Here is a 9,116-nt window from a genome sequence, read left to right as displayed (position 1 = left end):
CTCCTCCCCCTGCCGCTCCTCCTGACCCCCTGCTCTGGTCGCAGGTCCTGGGTGAGACGGAGCACTTCCTGAGCCAGGTGCTGGGCCGGGTGCAGAGACTGTTGCCGCCCTGGCAGGTGCAGATCCGCAAGATGAAGGCCGTGTACCTGGCCCTCAACCAGTGCAGCGTGAGCACCACGCACAAGTGCCTCATCGCCGAGGCCTGGTGTGCCACGCGCGACCTGCCCACCCTGCAGCAGGCGCTTCAGGGCAGCTCGGTGAGCATGGGGGGTGGTCTCCCGCCCTCCCCTACTGCCGGGCAGGGGCTGGTTTCCTCCACACAACACATCTCCCATTCCCGGTGCCATCAGTGCCGTGCCTTTGCCGGGGCTCATCCTCCTCCAGGGAGTCCACCGTGATGGCCCTGGCCCAGCAAGCCCTCTCCCTGCCCCGACTTCCCAGAGGCCCTGGGATGGGCCGTCACACCCTGGAAGCTGCACTGGGTGTTAAGTTAGAAACCGGGTTCAAATCCAGGCTCTGCAGGTACTGGCCCTGTGACCTTGGGCCAACTGGAGGGAGCCTTGGGCTCATCTGTGAAATGGGGTTGCTGACCCTGCTTCCAGGGGTCGCCGTGCTAGGTGCTCACCTGTGGCCATGGGGCTCCCTCTCCTGGGCCACCTGGATGGGAAGAAGCACACTTCTGTTTCCCGAGTGACTTTTGGGCCAATCTCTGGCCCTCCCTGAATCCCCCTGAACTGGGGCAGGTGGGGCTGGTCATGCTGTTTCACAGGGAGAGGAAGGGCTGCCCTGGGTCCCCTGGCTCCCACCCAGCGAGTCCCCACAGTGCTCTCCATCTCTAGCTGGCCGTGGCTGGAGGGTCCGAGCGTCCCTGAAGGCCCCTGCCATCAGTCTTGTCTGTCTGTCTGCCTGCCGGGTGCCCCAGAGCGAGGCGGGTGTGAGCGCCGTGGTTCACCGCATCCCCTGCCGGGACATGCCCCCCACACTCATCCGTACCAACCGCTTCACGGCCAGCTTCCAGGGCATCGTGGACGCCTATGGTGTGGGCCGCTACCAGGAGGTCAACCCCGGTGAGAGCCACCACATCCCCAGCCCCGGCCTTCGGGAGGCTCAGCTGCTGCCCTGGGTGGAAGCATGGGAGGGCTGCGTCACCACCTGGGCCTGTCCCGCCCTCCTGAGATGAGAGGCGCACTCCCGGTCATGTGCTTGGGGGTCTAGTGGAGGCACTTCACGTTTATCCCCCGCAAACACCCCCACTGCCCTGCTGTTAAGCTAACGGGAACCAGCAGAGTTGTGCAAAGGATAGCAGCTTTGCAGTAGGAATGGACCAGGTTGGAGGTCCTACTCACTTACTTTGATGAGTTTCTTAGCTTCTCTGAGCCTGTTTCCTCATCTATAAAATGGGGATGATGGTACATACCTGAGCGGTGTTGGGAAGATTAATGATCGCCAAAGGTTGCAAACCAGTGGCCCACGAGGCCAGCATCAGTCTGCAGACATGTTTTGCTTGGCCACGTTGTATGGCCACGTTGAAAGGTTTGAATTGGGTGCAGCCCCAGGTCAGGTTCTCCCAGAAGCAGACCCTGAGATGGGGTCTCTGATGCAAGTGGCCTATTAAGAGAGGTGTTCCTGGGAGAAACCAGTAAGGGACCTTAGGGGACGGGGAAGCAGGCAGGAAGGGGAGAGCTGAGTAGGGCCAGTCTCAGGTGAAGCCCAGCCTCAGCCTGAGCCTGCAGGGAGCTCTAGAGCATGAAGGACACTATGGTGTGTCCACCTCAAGGCTGATGAGCAGGGCTTTCAAACCCAGCGCCCTCAGTCGTCTGCCAGCCCTCGCGGGTGGGCAGTGAGGCCGTCAGCTCCAGGCACGTCCACCTGGGTGCTCACTGGCCTGGCGAGGCTGCTGCTCTCTAGGTGGCCCACTGGGCAGAGGGTTGCACAGAGCTGCCAAGGGAGCTGCGGCCGCCTGGGCAGAGCCTCAGCGTCTGCTGCGGGTGCCAGGGTTTAAAGTGGGAGTTTTCGCAAAAGTCTGCATTTTCTCAAGACTGGCGAAAAGTGAGAGATTTGGCGACATGGCCCACCTCCAACAGGCTGGAGCTGGGTGGTGGCAGCCCCCTCCCGTTTGCCAGTGCCCGTCCCGAGGGCAGCAGGCACTGGCTTTCCTCCCTTCCTGGCCCCCTCCTCCTTCCTGAGGCCTGTGGGACCTGGCCTGTCATCCGCCAGGTTCCTCTCCCTCCAGACACCACCCTCCCTGCAGAAGGCTGGCTGCGGTGTGGCCAGTGGCCCAGCATCCCCCGTGTCACTGGGTAGGGGCTGCAGTGCATCTCTGTGTGAGCCCAAAGAATGGGTGTGAGGGTGAACCGTGATGAGGTCCCTTATGGGAGGTCAGGGAGGGGTCCTGCCTCATCCAGTGGGCAAGAGGCAGGGTTTGGGATCCCCGGGGCGGTACAGGCAGCACATGAGGATGGAATCCAGGGCCGTGTGGACTGAGACCAGGGTCACGTGGTCCTCTGGGGCCTGCTGACCCTGAAGGACCAGCATCTGGGAGCTTGGCGTGGGGCCCCCAGCCCATTTCACCTGCCCGTAGTCCCTCTGCGTTAGCGGATGCCAGTCTGGTCAGAGCAGGCCTGATCACCAGATATCCACGGTTGGTAATATGCCACCAGCTCACAAAGCAGTAGCTTTGCGGAGGTATTCGTTTCCTAGGGCTGCTGTAACAAAGCCTCACAGATGGGGCGGCTGAAATGATAGGTATTTATTGTCACTCAGTTCTGGAGGCTGGAAGTCTGAGATCAAGGTGTCGGCAGGGCTGGTTCCTTCTGAGAGCTGTGAGGGAGAATGTGTTCATTCTCAGCTTGCAGCTGTCTTCATGTTCGTATGGCATTCTCCCAGTGTATGTGTCTAAGGTCTAAATTTCCCCCTTTTTATAGGGACACCAGTTATATTTGATTAGGACCCACCCTAATGACCTCATTTTCACTGGGTTACAACTATAAAGGTTGTATTTCCAAATAAGGTCACTGTCTAAGGTACTGGGGGTTAGGACTCTAACATATCTTTTGTTGGGGTGGGGGACACAATTCAACCCATAAGTGGGATGTGCGTTAGAATCCTAACACCTATGAGAAAATTTCCCCTAAAGGGAAGCTGAGGCCCCAGAGGTTAAGTGACCAACTCGGCCTTCTGGAACTTGCCATGTGCCAGCCAGGACTACCACTGGGCTCTCTGTGCTTCTGCTTTAAGCTCTTCTCATAAATAATAATAGCTAGAACTGCTAACGTTATATTGAGCATTTATGGTCTCCCAGGTACTGTCCATGGATAAAGTCATTTATAACAGCCCTATAAAGTGGTGGTATTTTTATCTCCATTTTGCAGATGGGGAATGGAGGTTCAGAGAGGTTAAGATACTAGCCCAAAGTTGCACAGCTAGTAAGTGCCTGGATCTTGAGTGCAGGCAGGCGGTGTGGCATCCCTGCCTGGCTACACCACCTTCATGTCTCCTGGGGCCCCGGAGCCTGGCTTGGGGAGCCTGTGCGGCATCCTGTACAGGGATGGGGGTCCTGGCTGACCGCGTGGCCCCTCTGCCCGCAGCACCCTACACCATCATCACCTTCCCCTTTCTCTTCGCCGTCATGTTCGGTGACGTGGGCCATGGGCTGCTCATGTTTCTCTTCGCCCTGGCCATGGTGCTGGCCGAGAACCGGCCAGCCGTGAAGACGGCGCGGAACGAGGTAAGGGGCGATGGGGTGGGTGGTCCGGGCACAGCAGGGGGCCCAGGCCGGCTCTCGCCACGCCTCTCTGCACCCCCAGATCTGGAGGACCTTCTTTGAGGGCCGCTACCTGCTCCTGCTCATGGGCCTGTTCTCCGTCTACACCGGCTTCATCTACAACGAGTGCTTCAGCTGCGCCACGGCTGTCTTCCCCTCAGGCTGGAGCGTGGCGGCCATGGCCAACCAGTCCGGCTGGAGGTGAGGCCCGACCGTTCCCGCCCCGCAGCCCTCAGGCCCCCGGGCCCCTGACCGGCCCGCCTGCTCTTGTCACAGTGACGCCTTCCTGGCCCAGCAGCCGCTGCTCTCCCTGGACCCCAATGTCACCGGCGTCTTCCTGGGACCATACCCCTTCGGCATCGACCCGGTGAGTCCCGGCCGCCTGTCGGAGGCGGTGGTGGGCAGGAGGGCGAGTCCGGGGCTCCCCGCTCGCCCAGCCCCTCCCAAGCACCAGGCCCAGTTCCGGGTACAGGAGGCAGGAGCCCCCCTAGACCAGGGCCTGCGTGGCAGGGGGGCCTGCACTGCAGCCACTTGAAAAGCAGAGAAGCGAGTCCCAATGAGGGCAGCGTTCTGTAGTCCCCTCTGTGCCAGGCAGGCACCGTTCTGAGCCCTTGTTGAATTGACTTGATGTCTAGTGCTCATGACAGCTCCATGGGAGCACGTCAGTACCGTCCCCATTTTACAGGTGAGGAAGCTGAGGTTACGCGCCCAAGGTCACCCAGCTAGGAAGAACTGGGGTTGGGGCCCAGGCTGCCCGGCCCAGTCTGTGCTCTTAACTGTTCCCCTCTGCTGTCCCTCGTCGGGCAGGTGACGGGTTGTACAGAGGCCCTGGAGGGGCAGACAGGCCGATGGGAGTGACTCGGGTGGAGAGGCCCCTTCACGACACCCATCCCTCCTGCCACCACAGGTCTGGAGCCTGGCTGTCAACCACCTGAGCTTCCTCAACTCCTTCAAGATGAAGATGTCCGTCATCCTGGGGGTCACCCACATGACCTTCGGGGTGGTCCTGGGAGTCTTCAACCACATGTGAGGACCGGGGGCCTTGGGGTGGGGGGCCAGGCAGGGCCAGGGCGACCTGGTGACCCGGCTTCCCTCCTGCCCCAGGCACTTCGGCCAGTGGCACCGGCTGCTGCTGGAGACCCTCCCCGAGCTGGTCTTCCTGCTGGGGCTGTTCGGCTACCTCGTCTTCCTGGTCGCCTACAAGTGGCTGCGAGTCACGGCCGCCAGCGCTGCCTCGGCCCCCAGCATCCTCATCCACTTCATCAACATGTTCCTCTTCTCCAGCAGCCCCACAAACCGGCCGCTTTTCTCCGGGCAGGTAGGCTGGGGCGGGGGTGGGGGGTGCGGCAGCTCACACCCCGCCCTGGGGCCCCCTGGTGGCTGGGCGTCTCAGCTGCAGGATCCTCGTCTGAGAAGTGGGATGCAGGCCTGAGGTCGTGAGACAGGGAGGTCGAGGGGCCTCCCTGGGAGCTCCCAGCAGGGGTGGTGGCTTCTATGCCCAGAGGAATTCCACACGGGGCAAGGTCTCTGCCTGGTGAGGGGCCCTGGGCTGGAGTGGTCTGCGGGCTCCCCGGGCCCCTGGGGAATCGCGTGGCCCACGCTGGCCGGTGGCTCGCAGGGGCGCCTTGACCATCGCCCCCTCCTCCCCTGCAGGAAGTGGTGCAGCCCACGCTGGTGGTCCTGGCCCTGGCCATGGTGCCCGTCCTGCTGCTTGGCACGCCCTTGTTCCTGCATCGGGAGCACCGCCGCTGCCACTCTCGGAGGAGGCAACAGCCGGTAGAGGCAGGGGAGCCTGGGGGTGGGGTCCTGTCCGGGACGTGAGCCCCATCTGGGGCTGGGGGTCTGTGATGCCGCTGCACCACCTCTAGGATAAGGACACAGCCGGGCTTCTGGACCTGCCTGACACGTCCCTGGCCAGCCAGGGCTCTGATGAGGAGAAGGCAGGATGCCCAGGGGACCAGGCGGAGGCCGAGGTGGGTATGGTGCCTTCCTGAGTAGGGGATGGCTTCTGGCCCCACTTGCCTCTCACTGCCACCTGTCCCCCCAGTTTGTCGTGTCCGAGGTGTTCATGCACCAAGCCATCCACACCATCGAGTTCTGCCTGGGCTGCATCTCCAACACGGCCTCCTACCTGCGCCTTTGGGCCCTGAGCCTGGCCCACGCCCGTGAGTCCCGGCTCCTTCCCACACCCAGCTGCTGGATGCGTGGCCCCCTCTGGTCGCTTTTTCTTTTTTTTTTTTTTGCAGTATGCGGGCCTCCCACGGTTGTGGCCTCTCCCGTCACGGAGCGCAGGCTCTGGACGTGCAGGCCCAGCGGCCATGGCTCACGGGCCCAGCCGCTCCGCGGCATGTGGGAGCTTCTCAGACCGGGGCACGACCCCGTGTCCCCTGCATCGGCAGGCGGGCCCTCAACCACTGCGCAACCAGGGAAGCCCTGGTCGCTTCTTAGTATCCCCGTCTGTAAAGGGGGGACGTCGGAGGAGGTCCCCCGCTGGCCCACGGGGAGGGCGGGCTTTGGGACGCCGAGGTGGCTTGGTGGTCCCCACGGTTCCCTCCTCCACCTGCAGAGCTGTCACAGGTCCTGTGGGCCATGGTGATGCGAGCTGGCCTGAGCCTGGGCGGCGAGATGGGTGTGGCGGCTGTGGTGCTGGTCCCCGTCTTCGCCGCCTTCGCCGTGATGACCGTGGCCATCCTGCTGGTGATGGAGGGGCTCTCGGCCTTCCTGCACGCGCTGCGGCTGCACTGGTGAGTGGCCGCCTGGCTGGTGTGGGCAGCACGGTGGGGGGTGGGGGGGGGGCGTCCCCTCACCTGCTCTCCCTTCTCACCCCAGGGTGGAGTTCCAGAACAAGTTCTACTCGGGTACTGGCTACAAGCTGAGCCCCTTCACCTTCGCCGTGGAGGGTGAATAGTGCCCACAGCCCTGCCCTTGCCTTGCTGAGCAGGGAAGAAATAAAGGGGAAGGCCCAGGGCCCGTGTCTTGGTCTTGTCTGGGAGGCAGGGGCTGGGGCTGCTGGGTGTGGAGGAGCCTGGGCTCTGGCATGGGCTGGTCCTGCCCCTGGGAGCCTTTTGGTTGGATGGACACCACGCCAGCCTCTGTGCCCGTCTCCCTTATATCTGTCTCTGCAGCTGAAGTTGGTGTGGGGTGGGGGGAGGTGGGAGCCACTGGTCTACGATCTGGGGCCTCAGGATGTCAGGATAGGACCCGTGAGCACATCTGCAACGATCCCAGACTCTTGGGGTGAAGGGGGGCAGAACTAGGCCCAGGGAGGGCTGTTTCCAGTACATTCTAGCTCAGAAAGATTGTCCTCCCAGGCTGGGCCAGGGGGAGTGAGCTCCCCATCCTTGGGGATATGCAAACTGGCTGTACGATGGTGTCTGGGCTACCCTGGGTATGGAGGGTGGTGCCTGGCACCAATCGGCCAATATTCTCACGTGCCTGTGCTGGCGCTGGCCCCCGGCACTCAAGATGCTCTGCAGTAGAGAGCAGCCTGGGACACCTGAGCCGGACCCGGCACTCCACATGGGACAGTGGTGTCACACCCAAGGCCACCTTCCCGCAGACAAGGGCAGAGGCTCGTCCAGGGCACCCTGAGAATTGCCCAGGGCTCCGAAGGTCAGAAAAGGGCAGAGCCGGACTCCAGGCCCTGCCTCCCCAGAGGCCATAGTCTTCCCCCCTGCCTCCCTGGTGGGCAGTCCTGCTGCCAGGCCATCCTTCCGCTGGGAGGAGGGAGGTGGCATCCTCGGGCCTCTCTGGTCTGGGTCCCACCCCGAGCTGGGTGGCAGAGCCAGTGCTTCCCACAGGCCTCGTTTTCTCCTGCTGAGGAGCTGCCAAGTGGTTCTTCCAGCTGGAGGCCCTGGGAACAAAGGCTGCCTTGAAGGCAGAGACGCCCTGGGCGCGGCAAGCCGGGAGGCCTGGCCCCATAACCTGGCCCCGTCACCGTGGCTCTCAGTCTGGCCAGTTGCCGGGAGGAGCCTGTCCCTCCAGAGCCCAGGGCTGCCCCGCTCAGGGCCCCCAGATGCTGGGCTGGGGTATGAGGGGCTGTCTGGCTGCAGTATGACACGCCTGGCAGAGACTTGGCTCCAAGAAACGGTGAGAGCTGTGTCTGGTTAGGAACAGAGAGAGTGGTGTGCGTCTCAGGATCTGGCCCAAGCCCAGGACTCCAAGCTCTACCTTCCTGGGGAGCAGAGCTATGCAGAGACTCACACGGTGGGGCAGGTGAGGGGAACCCTAAGCAGGGGCTCAGCACCGAGAATGTGGCATGTTTCAAGGGTGGGTGGCAGGTGTGACCCCAGGGAGACGCTAGCTGGCCCTGCCCTGGCTTTGATGCGTGGACAGCCTGGCTGGAGAGGGCTGGCTGCTGGGGAACCAGCATGTGCAAGGGCACTGGAGGGGGCACCCCTGGGGCGTGGGGGTCGCCTGCACTGGGGACAGGCCTGCTCGGGCAAGTGTACGGTCTAATCCAGGAGGATAACTGAGCGAACAGATGGGCATCCCAGGAATTCCACATACAGAGAATGCAAGTGATAGCCAGCGAGTGGATGTGAGGGAGACTGACCCCAAAGCCACCTGGCAGAGGAAAGCGCGAGAGGGCCTGGTGTCTTAGGGACGAGAGAGGCTGGGGGCAGGGGGCGGGCAAGGCCGGTCGGACCCTGTGGGCACAGGCAGGAGCTGGGAGCTGTTCTAAGATCTCACACACAGGGCAGCAGCATCTAGGGCTGTTGGGTTTTTTTAAAAAACTTTATTTTTGGCTGCACAGGGTCTTCGTTGCCGCACGTGGGCTTTCTCTAGTTGCGGCGAGCGGGGGCTACTCTTCTTTGCGGTGTGGGGGGTTCTCATTGCGGTGGCTTCTCTTGCTGCGGAGCACGGGCTCTAGGCACACGGGCTTTGGTAGTTGTTGCACGCGGGCTTGGTAGTTGTGGCTTACGGGTTCTAGAGTGCAGGCTCAGTAGTTGTGGCACGCGGGCTTAGTTGCTCTGCGGCATGTGGGATCTTCCCGGACCAGGGCTCGAACCTGTGTCCCCTGCACTGGCAGGCAGATTCTTAACCACTGTGCCACCAGGGAAGTCCCTAGGACTCAGTTTTATTGCTGGGATATCATAACACACTCACCTGGTTAAAACTTTCGGTGTCTAGCAGGCCGGGCAGCGGAAGTCCCCCTCCTGCCCTGACCCAGCCGCTCAGTTCCCTCCTGGACAGCCCGGTGCTCCCCACCTCCCTCCCGCCCAAGGGCTTCGCCTCCGGAGCCGGGTGGACGCACTGGAGACCTCCCCGAGACTAGGGACGCATCCGAGGGTGACAGCAGAGGATGGGCTTTTATCTTTTTTATTGTTTGTATAGTACAGTCTTTGTGGCA

The 9,116-nt window shown here is 62.3% G+C and overlaps 2 protein-coding genes across 9 annotated transcripts in view; both read left to right on the top strand.

The window, feature by feature from the left end:
- The window catches only part of LOC112402169 (V-type proton ATPase 116 kDa subunit a-like), a 5,126-nt gene extending 4,968 nt beyond the window's left edge, over window positions 1-158 (top strand). For all 7 annotated transcript variants that reach the window (XM_024748865.1, XM_024748864.1, XM_024748868.1 and 4 more), the window contains one exon: window positions 45-158. In XM_024748865.1, coding sequence (XP_024604633.1) covers window positions 45-72 — 28 coding nt within the window. In that variant the 3' untranslated portion in view covers window positions 73-158. The remainder of the gene's footprint in view (window positions 1-44) is intronic.
- TCIRG1 (T cell immune regulator 1, ATPase H+ transporting V0 subunit a3) lies at window positions 45-6,730 on the top strand. 2 transcript variants are annotated; one of them, XM_024748860.1, is made up of 12 exons: window positions 45-257; window positions 923-1,067; window positions 3,588-3,727; window positions 3,807-3,964; window positions 4,040-4,130; window positions 4,671-4,789; window positions 4,868-5,081; window positions 5,417-5,539; window positions 5,632-5,736; window positions 5,811-5,928; window positions 6,330-6,507; window positions 6,593-6,730. In XM_024748860.1, exons 1-12 carry the CDS (start codon window positions 132-134, stop codon window positions 6,669-6,671), a joined length of 1,596 nt encoding a protein of 531 aa, XP_024604628.1. In that variant the 5' UTR covers window positions 45-131; the 3' UTR covers window positions 6,672-6,730. The 2 variants fall into 2 exon arrangements, with proteins under 2 accessions (XP_024604628.1, XP_024604626.1); XM_024748858.1 differs by lacking the exon at window positions 6,593-6,730 and having other exon boundaries at window positions 51-257; window positions 5,811-6,496.
- The last annotated feature ends 2,386 nt before the right edge of the window (window positions 6,731-9,116 follow it).

The sequence above is a fragment of the Neophocaena asiaeorientalis genome, unplaced genomic scaffold (assembly GCF_003031525.2).
Source record: "Neophocaena asiaeorientalis asiaeorientalis breed wild unplaced genomic scaffold, Neophocaena_asiaeorientalis_V1.1 scaffold43, whole genome shotgun sequence".
NCBI lineage: Eukaryota > Metazoa > Chordata > Mammalia > Artiodactyla > Phocoenidae > Neophocaena > Neophocaena asiaeorientalis.
This window is presented reverse-complemented; position numbering and strand designations above follow the sequence as displayed.

Excerpts from the sequence above, each read along its gene's own strand:
- TCIRG1 (XM_024748858.1), top strand. The coding sequence starts at position 132 with ATGAAGGCCGTGTACCTGGCCCTCAACCAGTGCAGCGTGAGCACCACG. Across the intron at positions 3,728-3,806 it reads TGAAGACGGCGCGGAACGAG|ATCTGGAGGACCTTCTTTGA; the intron begins GTAAGGGGCGAT and ends CTGCACCCCCAG. Across the intron at positions 4,790-4,867 it reads CTGGGAGTCTTCAACCACAT|GCACTTCGGCCAGTGGCACC; the intron begins GTGAGGACCGGG and ends CTCCTGCCCCAG.